General features: G+C 44.1%; 1 protein-coding gene across 18 annotated transcripts in view; it reads left to right on the plus strand.

Annotated features, from left to right (window-relative positions):
- Positions 1-3935, plus strand: part of CTBP1 (C-terminal binding protein 1) — a 418690-nt gene extending 414755 nt beyond the window's left edge. For 17 of the 18 annotated variants that reach the window (XM_075128112.1, XM_075128113.1, XM_048849149.2 and 14 more), the window contains one exon: positions 2870-3935. In XM_075128112.1, coding sequence (XP_074984213.1) covers positions 2870-3056 — 187 coding nt within the window. In that variant the 3' untranslated portion in view covers positions 3057-3935. The remainder of the gene's footprint in view (positions 1-2869) is intronic. The other variant, XM_048849138.1, reaches the window with a different exon arrangement.
- Positions 3936-21869: the final 17934 nt, after the last annotated feature.

Raw genomic sequence — 21869 nt, forward strand, 5'->3', positions numbered from 1 at the left:
ATGCACTGCGGTGTATTATTGTTGTATATTCATTATTGGACTACTTATTAAATAATACACCTCTGTTTACTGTGACACAAAGTGCAAGATACAGCCAGATACATTGACATGACCCACAGTAGACACAGAGATCATGCAGTTTACAGATATTGAAATGTCTTCTGCCTTCAAACAGATACAGACAAGAATAGCATAACCATACTTTAGATATTATTGTTGTTACCTGTACTGGAATAAATTATACAATGAATAGCATGTTAAAGAGTATTTAAAGAGTGATTCACACACTCTGCCTGGAAGAGTAAATCTTTACTTAAATTATAAACACTTTGGGATGGAGACATTCTCTTGTCATGTGTTTGTACAGCACCTAGCCCAGTGGGGCTGGGGCCTCTAGGCACTACTACAATGTAAATAATAATAAAGTGGATTAAATTGAAAATGGGTAAACAGTTGATTGTTAATCCCAGGTCAGAAGGTTAGAGATTTTGTTATAAAGTGCTATGGGGGCGGAGGGGAGAGGAGCAGCTTGACAGAGGTGAGATCAGCTATGTCTTGGTTCTGCTGGGGCAATTAGATTAGTTTATGACACAATTACCTGGCTTGTTTTTTGGATTATTGATGCCAGAGATGAAGGGTTGGGAGAGAGGGACTGTAAGACTCTGGATAGAATTCATCAGCTGATTAACAGTGTAAGAGAGAATGAAACAGTGAAGCAACGGGGCTGCAAATGCCAGGTGCATATATAAAATGATTGCTGAATTTACATGACATGTGTTTAAAGGTAAGATTGATTAAAAGGTTGGAATAACACTGTTATAGTTGAATTAGGGAAAATAACGAGACAGAATTTACCAAAAGTTCATGGCAAAATAAATTGGGAGTACAGGAGCAGTACTAGTGCGGCATCAGCAAAGAGACATGTTATCAGTATTCTGGTTGATATAACGCCCAGTTTAGATTCAGGACAAAAGAGTAATTGTATGACTCTTGGATGTTAGATTTATAGGAAACATTTTTCTGCTAAGAGGGGTTGAAGGTCAGAATTTGGATCACAAGATAGTTCATTACTAGTATTAATTGGGATTACTGTGCAAACACTGATATCATTCTTCAGTAGAGACTCCTGACCTAGAACCTGTATGGTTTAAATGGGAGATGCTGTCTGGAAGGTAATTCTCTATGAAGAGAACACAATTTTGGAATTTGCTCCCTTCCTGATTTGTCAGAGCCCAAATTTGTTGACCGTGTGGGCACATGGACAGCACAATGTATTTCCATGAGTATTTCAGGAATGGGCAGATGGTGAGGGGTTGATGTTGGAAGCTGGAGAATCTTTGTTGCAAGGGCTGCTATGTTGGGAGTGTCTTTTAATTTGAGAATTATTGTCCTCTCATGATATGTATTTTAATTTTTGTACAAAAAACTATTGAATAAACCCTTTTCAAAATTAAATATGAATAAATAAAACAGTGCCCTGTTGTAAGGTATTCATAGGCATTGAAGTAAATTTGATAAGATTCAAATTGAAGTACTGAAAGTAGGAACTAATTTCATTTTCAGTTGCCAATTCAATCTGGAATAAACTCTCTGGAGGGGCAGAGAAGTATAAATTGTTGGTTTCAGAGTAACAGCCGTGTTAGTCTGTATTCGCAAAAAGAAAAGGAGTACTTGTGGCACCTTAGAGACTAACCAATTTATTTGAGCATGAGCTTTCGTGAGCTACAGCTCACTTCATCGGATGAAGTACTCCTTCAAGTACTCCTTTTCTTTTTACTCTCTAAATTAACACTTGCAGAGTTCCATGGAAGGTACTCTGTTGCGTGTGGGTGGGGGATGAGGAATTAAATTTGTTGGCCGACAGATGGTATGATCCTCTAAATCAACAGATATCCAAACAGCAGGAACAGCATTAACATCTATGGGAGCCTCCACCAAAGTGAGCAGGCCAACAGATAACTTCCTGGCCTGCCATGTCTTCCCCAAAAGCCATTCAGAGCTCTAGTTGTATGGTGTTTGTGACGTGAATCTTCTGTGGGATTTAGGTGATGAAGTAGAAAAGCTGCTTCCATACTGCTTCCTCTCCTCTGAGTTTGCTGGCCATTCCAGCCAAATTCCACCCTGATATTTAGAAAAGTTTCAGTAGGCTTCAATTGTAATTCCTGCCATTTAGCCTAAATGAGTAATAGGCCAGCAGATTACACTGCTACTTTTAAAATAAACACCCTCATTAAGGCCCTTGGGTAAACACAATGCCAGTTGAGGACAACAAAAGACAATTGCATGTTCTTATGATTGGAGTGGGAGAGAGAATTATAGGATACAATAAGTGGCTGGTATGAGAGAACCCCTAAAGGTGAATTGGAGGCATTTGGCTGAAGATTAAAAAAAAATTGGTAACCTCACAAAAGAGGATAGACACACATAGCTGTTGTTGAAATGTCAGCTGCACAGAATCTAGAGACCATGAGCTGCCGATTTGCCATTTTTGGTGCCCTGATAATATCACGGCCACTATAAATTGGTTAGTCTCTAAGGTGCCACAAATACTCCTTTTCTTTTTGCAGATTGAAAATGTTATTCTCTTGCAAACCCCTACAATATTTAACCATGATGCTTGCCCAGGAAAAGTAACAAAACACAAACACAGTTCTTTGTTTGTGACCTCCCCATTCCTTCCCACATGCTGAAGGTCTATAGCAAGTTTGAAGTTCAAAAACCAAATCAAGTTTTTAGGGCTCAATTTTGCTTTACATACACAAAACAAAAATCTTTGCCATTCTCCTTGAAGATGGCACAATTCCTGGGCCAGGTGGGCTTTGCCGTCAGCCATCTCTGAGTTTTAATTGTTCTCATTTTCCTCTCTTAGCAGGTATCCCCCAGGTGTTGTAAGCGTGGCTCCAGCTGGCATACCTACGGCAGTAGAAGGAATAGTTCCTAACCCCATGTCTTTATCACACGGCCTTCCTGCTGTAGCCCATCCACCACATGCTCCTTCCCCCGGCCAAACAGTCAAACCAGAAGCTGATAGAGACCACCCAAGTGACCAATTGTAGCCTAAGAAAACAGCATTCCCAACATTGGAGATTTCAACTTCAGAGAGTGTGTGGAAAAAATCTGGATTTTGAATAAAGGCAAAACCATGAACTTACAGGAGGAGACAATAATTGTTTTAGAAACTGGTCCAATATACAGTATAAAAGGAAAAGGTGGGAGACAAAAAGAAGATTCGGAAACATTTTTTCCTCCATATAAATTGTAGTTTGTCCCTGTCCAGTGGACTGATTCACTGTTTCTGTGTCCTATGGGTTCTTTGTTAAGCAAAAGAAGTTAGTAGTTAATTATATCATGAATGTACTTGTCTGTGTACAGTTTTTAGAACATTAAAAAGGGTTTGTTTTGCTTAGCTGTCAACAAGGAAAAAACACATAAGGGAGACATTCAACAAACCAATTTTGAGATTAAAATCCTTTCTTTTATATGTTAAAACATGCCCAAAAATGAGGCAGTTGGCAAACTTCTCAGGACAATGAATTTTTCCCATTTTTCTTTCTACGCCACACAGTGCATTGTTTTTTCTACCTGCTTGTCTTATTTTTTAGAATGATTTAGTAAACAAAAGAAAAAACAGTTTTTCCTTATTTTGGCATGATTTCCCTTATTTCAAAATGAAGTCAACATTGCAAAGAAATTTTGAGGAAAAAAAAAAGGTTTTGTATAAACAAGCATTGTGCTTTTTGTCACCAGTTAAAGTATATATTATTGGTGGTTTGCGAAAAAGGCACTAGACTACTGAAAAGTAGCAGCATTTCATTGCCTACATTGATTCCTTCCCGGTAATGTGGTAGGCTAGCAATATTTTTGGTTAAAATCATGTTTGTGACTGTAACCATTTGTATGAATTATTTTAAAGAAATAAAAATCCCAGACAAATATCATATGTGTAAAAATTTTTATTTCTAGTATCTGTTTGTTTATTCAACTTTTATTAGCTTTCTTAGATGTAATTTTTAAAAGGATGCTGTCAAGTATTTCATTTCTAGCTTTACTTTGCTCTCCATTGTTTGTAAAACGCTCTTGGAAGCTTGAAAAATAAAAACTCTTTCCTTACCATTTTTCCCTTTTCCATTTCATAAATGTTGATCTTTATCCTGTGTTTCTAATGAAGTTTGAAATTAAGATAGCTTTTGATTTACTTCCTCATTTTGTGCACCAGCATCATCAGCTACAGTATGGTAACAATATTTATTATGCTGTGGAGACAGCAGAGGGGGCACAACCGTAACAAAATAATAAACTTCTTTTGTGGAAGTTCTACATAAACACGGTGTATTGTTTGGTTTATTTTACTTTATGATCACGGAGAGGTGTGGCGTGGCAAAATTATATTGAAAACCCTGACGATACTTCCTTCAAAACTGCAGAACCGTTTTAAAATATGTTGGATTTCGGGTGGAGCCACTTGGCATTTATTTCGATATTGTTTTCAGGTGTCCTCTTAGAATCATAGAATAGAATATCGGGGCTGGAAGGGGCCTCAGGAGGTCATCTAGTCCAACCCCCTGCTCAAAGCAGGACCCATCCCCAATTAAATCATCCCAGCCAGGGCTTTCTCAAGCCTGACCTTAAAAATATCTAAGGAAGGAGATTCCACCACCTCCCTAGGTTACGCATTCCAGTGTTTCACGACCCTCCTAGTGAAAAAGTTTTTCCTAATATCCAACCTAAACCTCCCCCACTGCAACTTGAGACCATTACTCCTCGTTCTGTCATCTGCTACCACTGAGAACAGTCTAGAGCCATCCTCTTTGGAACCCACTTTCAGGTAGTTCTGCGGAAAAGGACCTAGGGGTGACAGTGGACGAGAAGCTGGATATGAGTCAGCAGTGTGCCCTTGTTGCCAAGAAGGCCAATGGCATTTTGGGATGTATAAGTAGGGGCATAGCAAGCAGATCGAGGGACGTGATCGTTCCCCTCTATTCGACATTGGTGAGGCCTCATCTGGAGTACTGTGTCCAGTTTTGGGCCCCACACTTCAAGAAGGATGTGGATAAATTGGAGAGAGTCCAGCGAAGGGCAACAAAAATGATTAGGGGTCTGGAACACATGAGTTATGAGGAGAGGCTGAGGGAGCTGGGATTGTTTAGCCTGAAGAAGAGAAGAATGAGGGGGGATTTGATAGCTGCTTTCAACTACCTGAAAGGGGGTTCCAAAGAGGATGGCTCTAGACTGTTCTCAATGGTATCAGATGACAGAACGAGGAGTAATGGTCTCAAGCTGCAGTGGGGGAGGTTTAGATTGGATATTAGGAAAAACTTTTTCACTAAGAGGGTGGTGAAACACTGGAATGCGTTACCTAGGGAGGTGGTAGAATCTCCTTCCTTAGAGGTTTTTAAGGTCAGGCTTGACAAAGCCCTGGCTGGGATGATTTAACTGGGAATTGGTCAGGCTTCGAGCAGGGGGTTGGACTAGATGACCTTCTGGGGTCCCTTCCAACCCTTATATTCTATGATTCTATGATAGTTGAAAGCAGCTATCAAATCCCCCCCTCGTTCTTCTCTTCCGCAGACTAAACAATCCCAGGTCCTTCAGCCTCTCCTCATAAGTCATGTGTTCCAGTCCCCTAATCATTTTTGTTGTGCTCCGCTGGACGTTTTCCAATTTTTCCACATCATTCTTGTAGTGTGGGGCCCAAAACTGGACACAGTACTCCAGATGAGGCCTCACCAACGTCGAATAGAGGGGAACGATCACGTCCCTCGATCTGCTGGTAATGCCCCTACTTATACATCCTAAAATGCCATTGGCCTTCTTGGCAACAATTGCACACTGTTGACTCATATCCAGCTTCTCGTCCACTGTAACCCTTAGGTTCTTTTCTGCAGAACTGTTGCCTAGCCATTCGGCCCCTAGTCTGTAGCGGTGCATGGGATTCTTCCGTCCTAAGTGCAGGACTCTGCACTTGTTCTTGTTGAACCTCATCAGATTTCTTTTGGCCCAATCCTCCAATTTGTCTAGGTCCCTCTGTGTCCCACCAGCATATCTATCTCTCCTCCCGGTTTAGTGTCATCTGCAAACTTGCTGAGGGTGCAGTCCACACCATCCTCCAGATCATTTATGAAGATATTGAACAAAACCGGCCCCAGGACCGACCCTTGGGGCACTCCACTTGATACTGGCTGCCAACTAGACATGGAGCCATTGATCACTACCCATTCAGCCTGACAATCTAGCCAGCTTTCTATCCACCTTATTGTCCATTCATCCAGCCCATACTACTTTAACTTGCTGGCAAGAATACTGTGGGAGACCGAGTCAAAAGCTTTGCTGAAGTCAAGGAACAACACATCCACTGCTTTCCCCTCATCCACAGAGCCAGTTATCTCATCATAGAAGGCAATTAGATTTGTCAGGCATGACTTGCACTTGGTGAATCCATGCTAACTGTTCCTGATCACTTTCCTCTAAGTGCTTTAGAATTGATTCCTTGAGGACCTGCTCCATGATCTTTCCAGGGACTGAGGTGAGGCTGACTAGCCTATAGTTCCCTGGATCCTCTTCCTTCCCTTTTTTAAAGATGGGCACTACATAGCCTTTTTCCAGTTGTCTGGGACCTCCCCCGATCGCCATGAGTTTTCAAAGAAAATGGCTAATGGCTCTGCAATCACATCCGCCAACTCTTTTAGTACTCTCGGATGCAGCGCATCCAGCCCCATGGACTTGTGCTCGTCCAGCTTTTCTAAATAGTCCCGAACCACTTCTTTCTTCACAGAGGACTGGTCACCTCCTCCCCATGCTGTGCTGCCCAGTGCAGTAGTCTGGGAGCTGACCTTGTTCGTGAAGACAGGCGAAAAAAGCATTGAGTACATTAGCTTTTTCCACATCCTCTGTCACTAGGTTGCCTCCCTCATTCAGTAAGGGGCCCACACTTTCCTTGATTTTCTTCTTGTTGCCAACATACCTGAAGAAACCCTTCTTGTTACTCTTAACATCTCTTGCTAGCTGCACTTCCAGGTGTGATTTGGCCTTCCTGATTTCACTCCTGCATGCCTGAGCAATATTTTTATACACTTCCCTGGTCATTTGTCCAATCTTCCACTTCTTGTAAGCTTCTTTTTTGTGTTTAAGATCAGCAAGGATTTCACTGTTAAGCCAAGCTGGTCGCCTGCCATATTTACTATTCTTTCTACGCATTGGGATGGTTTGTCCCTGTAACCTCAATAAGGATTCTTTAAAATACAGCCAGCTCTCCTGGACTCCTTTCCCCCTCATGTTATTCTCCCAGGGGATCTTGCCCATCAGTTCCCTGAGGTTGTCAAAGTCTGCTTTTCTGAAGTTCAGGGTCTGTATTCTGCTGCTCTCCTTTCTTCCCTGTGTCAGGATCCTGAACTCGACTATCTCATGATCACTGCCTCCCAAGTTCCCATCCACTTTTGCTTCCCCTGCTAATTCTTCCCTGTTTGTGAGCAGCAGGTCAAGAAGAGCTCTGCCCCTAGTTGGTTCCTCCAGCACTTGCACCAGGAAATTGTCCCCTACACTTTCCAAAAACTTCCTGGATTGTCTGTGCACTGCTGTATTGCTCTCCCAGCAGATATCAGGGTGATTGAAGTCTCCCATGAGAACCAGGGCCTGCGATCTAGTAACTTCCGTTAATTGCCGGAAGAAAGCCTCGTCCACCTCATCCCCCGGGTCCGCTGGTCTGTAGCAGACTCCCACCACGACATCACCTTTGTTGCTCACACTTCTAAACTTAATCCAGAGACACTCAGGTTTTTCTGCAGTTTCATACCGGAGCTCTGAGCAGTCATACTGCTCTCTTACATACAGTAAAACTCCCCCACATTTTCTGCCCTGCCTGTCCTTTCTGAACAGTTTATATCCATCCATGACAGTACTCCAGTCATGTGAGGTATCCCACCAAGTCTCTGTTATTCCAATCACATCATAATTCCTTGACTGTGCTAGGACTTCCAGTTCTCCCTGCTTGTTTCCCAGGCTTCTTGCATTTGTGTATAGGGACTTGAGATAACTCGCTGATCGTCCCTCTTTCTCAGTATGAGGCAGGAGCCCTCCCCTCTCGCGCGCACCTGCTCGTGCTTCCTCCCGGCATCCCACTTCCCCCCCTTACCTCAGCGCTTTCGTCTCCTTCCCCCGGGAACCTAGTTTAAAGCCCTCCTCACTAGGTTAGCCAGCCTGCTTGTGAAGATGCTCTTCCCTCTTTTCGTTAGGTGGAGCCCGTCTCTGCCTCGCACTTCTCCTTCTTGGAACACCATCCCATGGTCAAAGAATCCAAAGCCTTCTCTCCGACACCACCCGCATAGCCATTTGTTGACTTCCACAATTCAACGGTCTCTACCCAGGCCTTTTCCTTCCATGGGGAGGATAGACGAAAACACCACTTGCGCCTCAAACTCCTTTATCCTTCTTCCCAAAGCCACGTAGTCCGCAGTGATCCGCTCAAGGTCATTCTTGGCAGTATCATTGGTGCACACGTGGAGAAGCAGGAAGGGGTAGCGATGCAAGGGCTTGATGAGTCTCGGCAGTCTCTCCGTCACATCATGAATCCTAGCTCCTGGAAAGCAGCAGACTTCTTGGTTTTCCCCGTCGGGGCGGCAGATAGATGACTCAGTCCCCGACAACCACCACCCGCCTCCACCTCTTCGGAGCGGTGGTTGTGGAACCCCCATCCCTAGGACAGTGCATCTCATGCCTTCCAATCGGCATCTTATCTTGTATGGTTTTATTTTTAGCTACTGCAAGAAGCAAACTCAGAATAGTGGGAAGCAAATCTTAAAAGTAATTTTTCTAAGCCATATCTATTTTATTCATGGAGCCTTATTCTCCGCAAACGTGTAACAACATAAGAACGGCCATTCTGGGTCAGACCAGAGGTCTATCTAGCTCAGCATCCTGTCTTCCAACAGTGGCCAATGCCAGGTGCCGCAGAGGGAATGAACAGAACAGGTAATCATCAAGTGATCCCACCCCTGTTGCCCATTCCCAGCTTCTGACACTATCTCTGCCCATCCTGGCTAATAACCATTGATGGACCTATTCTCCATGAACTTACCTAGTTCTTATATGAGCCTTTTTATAGTCTTGGCCTTCACAACATCCTCTGGCAAGGAGTTCCACAGGTTGACTGTGCATTGTGTGGAAAAAATACTTCCCTTTGTTTCTCTTAAACCTGCTGCCTATTAATTTAATTTGATGACCCCTAATTCTTGTGTTATGAGAGGGAGTAAATAACACTTCCTTATCCACTTTCTCTACACCAGTCAAGATTTTGTAGACCTCTATCATATCCCCCTTTAGTCATCTCCTTTCCAAGCTGAAAAGTCCCAGTCTTGTTCATCTCTCCTCATGGCAGCTGTTCCATACCCCTAATCATTTTTGTTGCCCTTTCCTGAACCTTTTCCATTTCCAATATGTCTTTTTTGAGGTGGGCAACCACATCTGCATACAGTTTTCAAGATGTGGGCATACCATGGATTTATATAGAGGCAATATGATATTTTCTGTCTTATTATCTATCCCTTTCTTAATGATTCCCAACATTCTGTTCACGTTTTTGGCTGCTGCTGTACATTGAGTGGATGTTTTCAGAGAACTATCCAGAATGTTGATTAGAGAAAATCAAAAGTCAGAAAGTGAAATCCTGGTCCCATTGAAGTCAATGGGAGTTTTTGAATTCAGTGGGGCCAGGATTTCACTGAGACTGTTTGTTTACCGTGGCAATAACAAGAAAGCACAGAGGTAATACTGCAAGCTACTGCGGTACAGACAATTCCAACTCATCTTCTGGCCAGGAACTTGCAGAAAATCACACAGGGCCCTATGATGTGAGTAGGATTTTGGTTTTAGAATCCAGTAGTTTATGCTCAAGAATAACCTCTGTAAATCTCCAAGTGTTGCTTTGACATATATGAAAGTAAAGTAAATATATAACTTTTGGGGGCACTAAATCACAGACAGGCCCAGTCAGGGTGATGGCCTTGGGATGTCAAGACTTGCCCCTATCTTCAGGGCCAGCTCCAGGCACCAGCTTTCCAAGCAGGTGCTTGGGGCGGCTTTCAGAATGGGGTGGCAGACCGTGTCCCGCGGTGGCAATTCAGCGGCAGCTGCTTGGGCCTATCTTACACCTCCATTGGCCATGCGTTCGGATGCGGCTTTAGACCAGTAATGTTATTTTTTTCCCCCCGTGAATCAGTAAATAGACCAACAAAAGGGAAATGAAGGCAACAATATATAGAGCAGGGGAAAGAGTTTGTTTAGAGCACACAGTTAATCCACGGCAAGGAGAAATTAAGTCGCAGATTTGCAAATATTCATGTGCTTGACAGCAAGTATGTATGTTATCCGTTGACTTTAATGGAAATACTCAGTGATTTAGTTAATGGTATAGAGAGTACACTTATAAAGTTTGCGGACAGTACCAAGCTGGGAGGGGTTGCAAGTGCTTTAGAGGACAGGTTTAAAATTCAGAATGATGTTGAGAAATGGTCTGAAGTAAATCAGATGAAATTCAATAAGGACGAATGCAAAGTACTCCACTTAGGAAGGAACAATCAGTTGCACGCATACAAAATGAGAAATGACTTCCTAGGAAGAAATACTGCTGAAGGGTCATAGTGGATCACAAGCTAAATATGAGTCAACAGTGTAACATTGTTGCAAAAAAAGCAAACATCATTCTGGATGTATTCGCAGGAGTGTTTGTAAGCAGGACATGAGAAGTAATTCTTCTGCTCTACCAGCACTGATTAGGCCTCAACTCGAGTTTTGTGTCCAGTTCTGGGTGTCCCATTTCAGGAAAGATGTGGACAAATTGGAGAAAGTCCAGAGAAGATCAACAAAAATGATTAAAGGTCTAGAAAACATGACCTATGAGGAAAGATTGAGAAAATTGGATTTGTTTAGTTTGGAGAAGAGAAGACTGAGGCGGGACGTGATAATGGTTTTCAAGTACATAAAAGGTTGTTACAAGGAGGAGGGGAAGAATTGTTCTTTTTAGCCTCTGAGGCTAGGACAAGAAACAATGGGCTTAAATTGCAGCAAGGGTGGTTTAAGTTGGACATTAGGAAAAACTTCCTAACTGTCAGAGTGGTTAAGCTCTGGAATAAATTGCCTAGGGAGGTTGTGGAATCTGCATCATTGGAGATTTTTAAGAGCAGGTTAGACAGACCTGTCAGGGATGGTGTAGATAATACTTAGTCCTGCCATGAGTGCAGGGGACTGGACTAGATGTTCTCTCGAGGTCCCTTCCAGTTCTGTGATTCTATGTTTAAAATTGAACTTGTGCAGAAGGCGTTTTCAGGATCAGAGCCTAAGCAAATCCAGTGATGCATTCAGTGTGTAAGACTTTCCTTTTCCATTCTTTAAATGCTCAGTTCTTTTATACGAATATGTATTACTTTAGCTTGTTGTTGAATTGTAAATTATCTGTGAGCTAGAGGCCCTCAAGCTTCCTAAGTTTTAGCTTTTTTAAATCTTTGAATTAGTTATTTCCTGTTCTTTACAGAATACAAAATACAAATTTATTTTACAAACATCAGTAGCTACAGAGCTAACAGTCTAAACACCCTGCTGTGTAAAAATGAGGGCTGGCTATAATAACCAACTTCAGGGCTTCATTTCCTCAACAAAGTTTTGGAGGAAGTGTTCTTTGGTTAATTTCTGATCCAGCATTCCCACCTTGAATGAATCAAGCGTGCTTTTCACACCTCGGGGACGCCCCAGCTCTGAGAGCTTAACAGCTTATTCCTTACCTCTGGCAACGATCTCATGTTTAATGATAGATATTTCAGTACTCTCACTCTCTTTTTCTTGAGTTAAAAGATGGCACTGCCAGTCATCTCTTCTATTCAGCCAACTCCTACCTCTCTTGCTGATTCATAGATTCAGTCACAGATTTTAAAGTCAGAAGGGAGCTAATTATTAAATAATGAAGCCTGACCTCCTGTATAACATAGGCCATTGAATTTCACCCAATTACTCCTCCACTGAGCCTAATAACTTGTATTTGACTGAAGCATATCTCCCAGAAAGGCATCCTCTCTTGATTTGATGACCTCAAGAGATGAAGAATCCACCACTTCCCGTTGTAGTTTATTCCAGTGGTACTTGCCCTGACTTAAAAATATATGCCCTCCATCCAATTTTAAATTTGTCTAGCTTCAGCTTTCAGCTATAGGTTCTTGTTTGGCCTTTCTCTGCTAATTTGAAAAGCCTTCTAGCACAGGGTATTTTTCATATAATGTTAAGGCCAGAAGGGACTATCAGATCATCTGGTCTGACCTGCATATCATAAGCCATTGCATTTCACCCATTTACCATTGTATTGAGCCCAATAACTTGTCTGTGACTAAAATCTGCCTCTCCGAAAGGCTGTCAGTCTTGAATATTTTCTCACAGTGAATGTACTTACACATTGTAATCAAGGCAACACTCCATCTTGTTTTCCTTTTTTTTCTTTCCCAAATGCACTGTGTCAAGTGTTCTTTCCGCTTTATATTTTTTTTGTTTTGGCCTTCTTCTCATCTGGAATCTAGCTTTAACTGTGGTTATTCACATGCAAACAGAATCATATAATTTATCTCTCCTGATTCTTTTGCTGTTATCTATATCTCCTACCTACAAGACTGTATTGACTGTTATTTCCTCAGCTAACCAGAACTTCCTGCAAAGTCATGCAAGCTTCAAAAACTTGGTAAAAAGCCCTCTTTAATCTTATGACTGGCTCCATTATCACTTTGGCCCTGATCCTGTTAAGCACTTCAGCATGTGCTTAAGTACCAGAAGTAGTGGCTTTATCCTAGACCTCAGTCTTTTTCTTACTCATATCTTCCTTGATTATGCATCTGCCTATCACTACCCCTGCACTCTTAAAAGAATTCATCCTTATCTTAACCCTACCGCACCTCTCTTCAATCACTTTGTGCCTCAGCTATTACAATTCTCTCTCTCATACTATTCTGAAATAATTTCTCCCTGATTTTCCGGAGACCTGGAATGCTACAATCAGAATACTCACTTTCATTGAAAAGTATTCATACAGATCATGTTCATTGTTGAGTGTCAATCTCTAAATCCAATTCAGTATTGATCCGGTTTACAACTCCCCCTGAGCTCTCTGCACTCTAACACGCTGATCACACATCCAGCCTCTTGTGAGTTTGGAATCACCCATATCACTGTGGAACTTTCTCCCCCAAACCCTCCTTGTAGAACTTTGTCTCTTTAATCTCTGAAACTTTCTTTGCTTTTAGAAAGAAAAGCAGGACTTGTGGCACCTTCGAGACTAACAAATTTATTTGAGCATAAGCTTTCATGAGCTACAGCTCACTTCATCAGATGCATTCATCCGATGAAGTGAGCTGTAGCTCACGGAAGCTTATGCTCAAATAAATTTGTTAGTCTTTAAGGTGCCACAAGTCCTCCTTTTCTTTTTGCTGATACAGACTAACATGGCTGCTACTCTGAAACTTTGCCTTTAGGTTTCTGCTGATGCTCTCTCTGTAAAGCGATTTGTGACACCGCACATCAAGGATACTATACAAAGTAAAATACTGTTTAGATAATGCAAGGCAATCCACTGAAACACTTCCAGGACAATGTAGATTATTCTTTGAGTAGGCCAAGCCCTTGAAAATTTATGGTACTTACAAAACGTTTGTAACTGCTTATCTGTCCTAGTCTTTCAAATTCAATCTGAAAAGGACAAAAGGTGGTTGGAAAATACTAACCGGACAAACCTCAGCTCGAGAAACCAAGGCAGGAAAACTGCAAAAATTATATATTTTTAAATGTATCTATGGGAGCATAGATTTAAAGGTAACCTAAAAAAATAGAGAACCAGCATTCAAGGTTTGGGGAGTTGCCTTTTTTCTACAGACAAATCATTTTGGTCACTGAATCCCATCCAGGCTGTAGGAGGCACAGGGTGAGGGAGTACAGGGATATAAAAAGAAAAAAGACATTGCTCCACACACTTTGGCTTTTAGACTAATTCACCACCTGTAAATCCAATATATAGAGGCACACCTTTGTAACAAGTAACTAATGTGGTAGACAGGGGTCCAGCCCCACAGAAAAAATAAGAACCTCTGTAAGGGAGACCTGTTGTGTCTACTCTGGATTGCTGCATGCATCCCCCACACTGAGTTTTTACAGGCTACCTGAAATAAAATGTGTTTATAATGCCAATACAGTCATTCTCTTTTAAATGAAGACTTCACTTGTGTTCAGGAGCTATATTTAACCATCATTAGAGACTGAAGAACTATCTCCATATATTATGTCCAGCTCTGGTGGAGGTGGTGCAAGATTTCCTACACTGCTCTGATCCCAACCAGGTTTCATTCCTGACCCGGAGGGATCCGATCAATGGTCAGCAAAGGTACCGGTTGTTAACAACTGTTTGTTATGTGTTTGAGATGTCAACAGCTGTAAATTAAGGTCTAGACTGACACCAATATCTTTCTTCACATAGTTCACTGAATAGCCGTTTGAGGGTAACTTTCAGCCATTACTGATCTTAGGAGCCTAAGTTCCCATTTCAGTGGGACATTCAATGAAACCAATGGAAATTAGGCACCTACCCTGTTATAGGTGCTTTTGAAAATCCTGCTTGGCACCTATCTGCCTTATAGATGCCTTTAAAAATTTGGCACTAAGGGCCTAAGACTCATTGGAAATCAATGGGACAAAGGCTGCTAAATGACTCCGGCACTTATGAAAATGGGACTTAGATGCCTAAATCACCTAGCACATTTGAAAATACCCCAATATCTATTACCAAAAATTCCAAATGCTAGAGAACAGCCACCTAGGATAAATAATTACTCTCATGTGATGGGGTAATGGCGGTGGGGGGGGGACTTTTTCTTCACTTTGGCCAGAGGGGGCGGGACTACATTAAAAACAAAAAACAGGTGATAACTCAACAGACACCTGAGCCTTATAACTAGAGTGATTAGGCTGGTGAAGAAGCTACAGGGCACAGATAGGTAGGCTGGCTCCTGTGAAGGGCTGAAGCACCAAAGACTAGAGCTCAGGCAGACTGGTTGGCAGGAGAGTGCTTGATACTAGAGATGGAGAAAAGTAGTGTGGAACCCCATGAAAGGGTTGAGTCCAGAGAATAGGTTGATTCTTTGGGATTTTGGACTATACCTGGACATTTTGTTGCTCTGGCAGGGGTTTGGACTAGCTGCTTCTCAGCTGGATGTGTAGAGGTTTAAAGGGACAGTATTTTAGAGCCTTGCCATTGAGAAACCCTGAAGTCCTCATGCAACATCTCTGAACAACTTGTTGATGGGAAACTAATTTCTGCCCATCTCTAAGTAGACAGGTGTCCACATCACCACAATTGGGCACCCATCTCTCAATGCTGAGGTCAGTAGTAGGAAAGAAAGCTTGTGTTTCCATTGCACTTCTATGGCAGGAGATGTCAGTCAATGTTGTAAGTCTGACACCCTAAATATGCTAAAAAGTAACAAACCAGAGAAAGCTTACGCTTGGTTTCTTACTCTTGGTGCATCAGGCTATGCATGCTCGTGTTCATCGAAACCAGACTCTGAAATCTGAATCTCCCAAACCAGAGCTGAATGCAGCCCCAAAACTTTGGCTTCACTATGAGGCATGATCTAAACTCTTTTTCAGGCAGCTCTTTGCTAGTTAGAACAGGTACAAATTCAGAATGCTGAATCCTTGCTTTCTAAAATTCCCACCTTTGAGATTAGCGACTGTTTTAACCTGTGGCTGTATTCAGGCTCTGATCTGCTAACACTGGTAAGGATGCAAATGCTTCTTATAGGGACTTCTGTGCTGTGTTTAAGTGCAGTGTATGTTAAATTTTATAGTTAGTTTTAACTGTAATTTTTTCTCTAATTGCTGCTCATTGAGTGTACTTCTGTTTCATGTTTTACTTATCTCCAAAATCTTACAGATTTAGCAGGTTATCTGTGTTTGTCTGTGTCCAGAAGTGGAATGATGGAGCTACAAACAAAATTAATTTCTCAATAGCAACCACTAGGTGGCAAAACAGACACTTTGTGTAAAACTATAACTATAACTAGTGACAATCAATTAGCGGTAATGGGTCTATAACTCTGTTTATGCTACCCCATAAAGAGTAGTTTTACAAGATGCCATGGCATATTTAGGTACTGCCGACAAAGTATATGGAGTTAGAGTATCTCTGAATGTTCTCATTTCTAATTACATATCAGCCATTCAGATATCTGGGAGTTAAAATCTTGTTAAGATTATTTCATTGTGGGAATTCAGCTTCTTTGTATAAAGGGATAGATAGAAGTTAGAGAGAGAAAATATTTATTAGGGGAGCCTTGTGAGATTGTCATTAAAACTTATCAGCCCAGTCACAAAGTTTACTTGCTTGCTCTTTCCAATAATGATCTTTTATTGTTGTTTACTTGTATTATAGTAGTGTTTACTGGCCCCCAACCAGGATTGTGCTAGGCGCTGTACAAACAAATAATGAGAGACAGGCTCTGCTCTGAACATATTACAGTTTAAGACAACAAGACAGATAAATAGTCTGAGGTAAACTGAGGCACAGAGAGGTGACATGACCAGCCCAGTGTCAGAGAGAAGGTCAGTGCAGAGCCCAAACAGAATTTTGGTCTCCTGAGTGCCAGTCCGGTGTCCTGTCTGCAAAACCAAATTAAAAACCAAATGAAATGAGAGAAATCCCTTGTCTTGAATGCTTAAAAAATTGTACCAGTTCTACATGTACAGATCACTGTTTCCCCAGTGAGATCGTCCAGGCACCGGTCTCCCGCCTCATCACAGTACGGTTGTCGGTGCATGGGCCCTTGTTGCCACCGTGGTCCTCGCAATTGGGATCCACTTCCTCGGAGTCTGATGCTGACTCGTCCTACTCTAGGCACAGTCGACCTAGGTCCGAGAGGTGACAGTGGCAGGCCCTGGCGCAGTGGCCCTTTTGGACCCCCTTTTGGACACATCGGCCCTTGGTACCTTTTCAAGGATGTTGAGATTGGTAGCCTCAGAACACCAGCCATGCCACTGTCCTAGGGACAGGCCTACGCCTCAGGGATCCGAGGCCACTCTGTCCCAACCACCCCTTCAGGCTCCAGTCACGGTAGAGGCGACCCCGACACGGGACCAGCTGCAGAGTCAGGCTACAGCCCCCGAGGCTGTAACTGCCACAGGAGCGTGCACTGACCAAGAGGAGGTCAAGCAGGAGGGCCTCGTACCCCCTCTGTCCACCTTGTTCTCCTCCCTGATGAAGCTGTGACAAGGGCGTCAGCTTCGGGCCCTCCTCTGATTGACCGTAGGGCACATCAGGACCTCCTTAGGCAGATTGCCCGCAACATGGGGTTGCAAGCGGAGGATGTGGTCGAGGCCAAGGACCCCATGGTGGATATTCTCTCTCCCGAAGGTCCATCATGGATAGCTCAGCCTTTGATCAAAACAGTTCAAAACAATATAAAGACCCTATGGCAGACCCCAGTCTCAATTCCGCTGACGGCCAGGGGTGTGGAGTGCAAATACTTTGTCCCTTCCAAGGGGTATGAATATTTATTCTCACACTTGCAGCCATGCTCTCTGGTCATGTCGGCGGTTAACAAGAAAGAGTGTCAGGGACAGCAAGGACCAGCCCCCAAATCTAAGGAGGCAAAAGGGATGGACCTATTCAGTAGAAAGGTCTGTGCCTCTGGGGGGGGGCTGCAACTGAGGATAGCTAACCAGCAAGCTATCCTCAGTAGGTATAACTTCAATTCATGGTCCTCCATGTTGAAGTTCAAAGATCTGATACCTGCAGACTCTAGGGCTGAATTCTCCACCATCATAGAGGAAGGGAAGGCGGTAGCGCAGTCTCTCTACAGGCATCCCTAGATTCGCTGGATTTGGCCATCGGTAGTCTCTCCTCAGACATAGCTATGAGGAGAACATCATGGCTTCAAGCATCCGGGCAACCCCAGAAGTGCAGCAAACCCTGCAGGATCTTCCCTTCGAGGGCATGGGGCTCTTCTTGGAGGAGACAAACTCCAAGCTGCACAGCTTGAAAGACTGTGGGGCGACCATGAAGTCATTGGGAATGCATACGCCAGCAACCCAATGCAAGTACTTTAAGCCCCAACCACAATCGGCGGAGGCAGGATTTTTATAGACGAAGGGGCAGGAACGGTAGACGGAACCTTCCAATCCCCCTTCAGAGCAAGGTCATGGCCAGTCTAAGCTTTCATCAGGCTCTAAACTGGCCTTTTGAAGATGCGCCTGAGGATGGCGCACTTGTCACACCACCGGATCCTTAGCCATGTTTTCTGAATCGTTTATCCCACTTCTACCCTGGGGCCCAAATAACATCAGACCACTGGGTTCTTTGCACGGCAGAAGTGGCATACTCTCTCCAATTCTGCTCCTCCCCTCCCTCCCACCTCCCTTCCCCGTCCCTCTTCAGGACCCTTCTCGTGAGCAACATCTTATCCAGAAGGTGCAATTGCTCCACACTATAGGAGCAGTGGAGGAGGTGCCTCAGGAGCTAAGGGGCAAGGGTTTCTACTTCCATTACTTCCTAATTCCTAAGGCAAAAGGGGGTCTCAGACCCATTTTAGACCTGCGAGGACTCAACCAGTTCATGGTGAAGTTGAAGTTCTTCATGGTCTCCTTGGGCACTATTATCCCTTCCTTGGATCCAGGAGACTGGTATGCTGCCCTTGACATGAAAGATGTGTACCTTCACATAGCCATTCTACCAGTGCACAGACATTTTCTCCGGTTTGCGCTCAACCACAAACATTATCAGTTCATGGTCCTCCCATTTGGTCTGTCAACAGTCCCTGAAGTATTCACCAAGTGCATGTCAGTCGTATCAGCCTTCCTCCAGAGGAGGCAGGTGCAGGTATACCCAAACATAGACGACTGGCTGCTCAGGGGCTGTACCAAGGAGCAGGTAGAGTCTCATGAATGATTGGTCAGGTCCACTTTCCAGAGATTGGGACTCCTTCTCAACAATTCAACCTTATCACCGATCCAAAGAATAAAATTCATCAGAGTGGAGCTGGACTTGGTACAGGCAAGGGCGTTCCTGCCAGAGACCCATTTCCAGGCCATGACAGACATTATTCAAAGCCTCAGGCAGTACCTGACCACTACTGCAAGGGGATGCCTGAGTCTCCTGGCACACATGGCGGCCTGCACGTATGTCGTCAGGCATGCCAGAATGAGGCTCAGACCCCTTCAAGAGTGACTCACCCAGATATACCGACCGGGGCGGGACAGGCTAGACTTGGTAGTGACGGTGCAAGGGCACATATTCGAGTCCCTACAGTGGTGGCTCAACCCTCAGATGGTATGCGCAGGTGTCCCCTTCAACAGCCCATGCCCTCTTTGTCCCTAATAATGGACACATCATCTGGGTTGGGGATCACATCTAGGAGATCTCCGAACACAGGGCCTGTGGTTGCAGGACGAGCTCTCCCTTAACATCAATATCAGGGAGCTCAGAGCAGTGAGACTAGCATGCCAAACTTTCCAGTCCCAACTACAAAGCTAAAGCGTGGCAGTGATGATGGACGCACCACTGCTATATTCTACATCAACACTCAGGGTGAAGCTCATTTTTCCCCCCCATGTTGAGAAGCCCTCCAACTATGGGAGTTCTGCATAGCCCACTCCATTCACCTGGAGGCATCCTATCTCCCAATAGTGCAGAACGAGTTAGTGGATCACCTCAGCAGATCGTTCTGCAACTGCGAATGGTCTGTCCGCCCCGATGTTCTTCATCCCATCTTCCAAAGGTGGGGATTTCCCCAGGTCAACCTGTTCACCACCGGGAGCAACAAGAAGTGCCCAGCGTTCTGCTCCTTCCAGAAACACAGTCCGGGTTCAATCACAGATGAGTTTCTGCTACCTTGGGGAGACAGTCTCATGTATACCTTCCCACTCGGCCCACTCATATACAAGGTGCTGCTCACGATCTGGAGGGACAAAGCGGAGGTGATTCTGCTGGCCCCAGTGTAGCCCTGTCAACACTGGTACACCACACTTCTGGAGCTGTCAGTTGACACTCCGATCATGCTACCACTCTCCCCCAATCTGATCACTCAGGACGACGATCGCCTCCATCACCCAGACCTTCAGTTGCTCCACCTCATGGCTTGGAAGCTTCATAGAATCATAGAATCATAGAATATAAGGGTTGGAAGGGACCCCAGAAGGTCATCTAGTCCAACCCCCTGCTCAAAGCAGGACCAATTCCCAGTTAAATCATCCCAGCCAGTGCTTTGTCAAGCCTGACCTTAAAAACCTCTAAGGAAGGAGATTCTACCACCTCCCTAGGTAACGCATTCCAGTGTTTCACCACCCTCATAGTGAAAAAGTTTTTCCTAATATCCAATCTAAACCTCCCCCAATGTAACTTGAGACCATTACTCCTCGTTCTGTCATCTGCTACCATTGAGAACAGTCTAGAGCCATCCTCTTTGGAACCCCCTTTCAGGTAGTTGAAAACAGCTATCAAATCCCCCCTCATTCTTCTCTTCTGCAGGCTAAACAATCCCAGCTCCCTCAGCCTCTCCTCATAACTCATATGTTCCAGACCCCTAATCATTTTTGTTGCCCTTCGCTGGACTCTCTCCAATTTATCCACATCCTTCTTGAAGTGTGGGGCCCAAAACTGGACACAGTACTCCAGATGAGGCCTCACCAATGTCGAATAGAGGGGAACGATCACGTCCCTCGATCTGCTCGCTATGCCCCTACTTATACATCCCAAAATGCCATTGGCCTTCTTGGCAACAAGGGCACACTGCTGACTCATATCCAGCTTCTCGTCCACTGTCACCCCTAGGTCCTTTTCCGCAGAACTGCTGCCTAGCCATTCGGTCCCTAGTCTGTAGCTGTGCATTGGGTTCTTCCGTCCTAAGTGCAGGACCCTGCACTTATCCTTATTGAACCTCATCAGATTTCTTTTGGCCCAATCCTCCAATTTGTCTAGGTCCTTCTGTATCCTATCCCTCCCCTCCAGCGTATCTACCACTCCTCCCAGTTTAGTATCATCCGCAAATTTGCTGAGAGTGCAATCCACACCATCCTCCAGATCATTTATGAAGATATTGAACAAAACCGGCCCCAGGACCGACCCTTGGGGCACTCCACTTGATACCGGCTGCCAACTAGACATGGAGCCATTGATCACTACCCGTTGAGCCCGACAATCTAGCCAGCTTTCTACCCACCTAGTAGTGCATTCATCCAGCCCATACTTCCTTAACTTGCTGACAAGAATACTGTGGGAGACCGTGTCAAAAGCTTTGCTAAAGTCAAGAAACAATACATCCACTGCTTTCCCTTCATCCACAGAACCAGTAATCTCATCATAGAAGGCGATTAGATTAGTCAGGCATGACCTTCCCTTGGTGAATCCATGCTGGCTGTTCCTGATCACTTTCCTCTCATGCAAGTGCTTCAGGATTGATTCTTTGAGGACCTGCTCCATGATTTTTCCAGGGACTGAAGTGAGGCTGACTGGCCTGTAGTTCCCAGGATCCTCCTTCTTCCCTTTTTTAAAGATTGGCACTACATTAGCCTTTTTCCAGTCATCCGGGACTTCCCCGGTTCGCCACGAGTTTTCAAAGATAATGGCCAATGGCTCTGCAATCACAGCCGCCAGTTCCTTCAGCACTCTCGGATGCAACTCGTCCGGCCCCATGGACTTGTGCACGTCCAGCTTTTCTAAAAAGTCCCTAACCACCTCTATCTCCACAGAGGGCTGGCCATCTCTTCCCCATTTTGTGATGCCCAGCGTAGCAGTCTGGGAGCTGACCTTATTAGTGAAGACAGAGGCAAAAAAAGCATTGAGTACATTAGCTTTTTCCACATCC

Source organism: Caretta caretta, chromosome 4 (assembly GCF_965140235.1).
Source record: "Caretta caretta isolate rCarCar2 chromosome 4, rCarCar1.hap1, whole genome shotgun sequence".
In the NCBI taxonomy this organism is placed as follows: Eukaryota; Metazoa; Chordata; order Testudines; family Cheloniidae; genus Caretta; species Caretta caretta.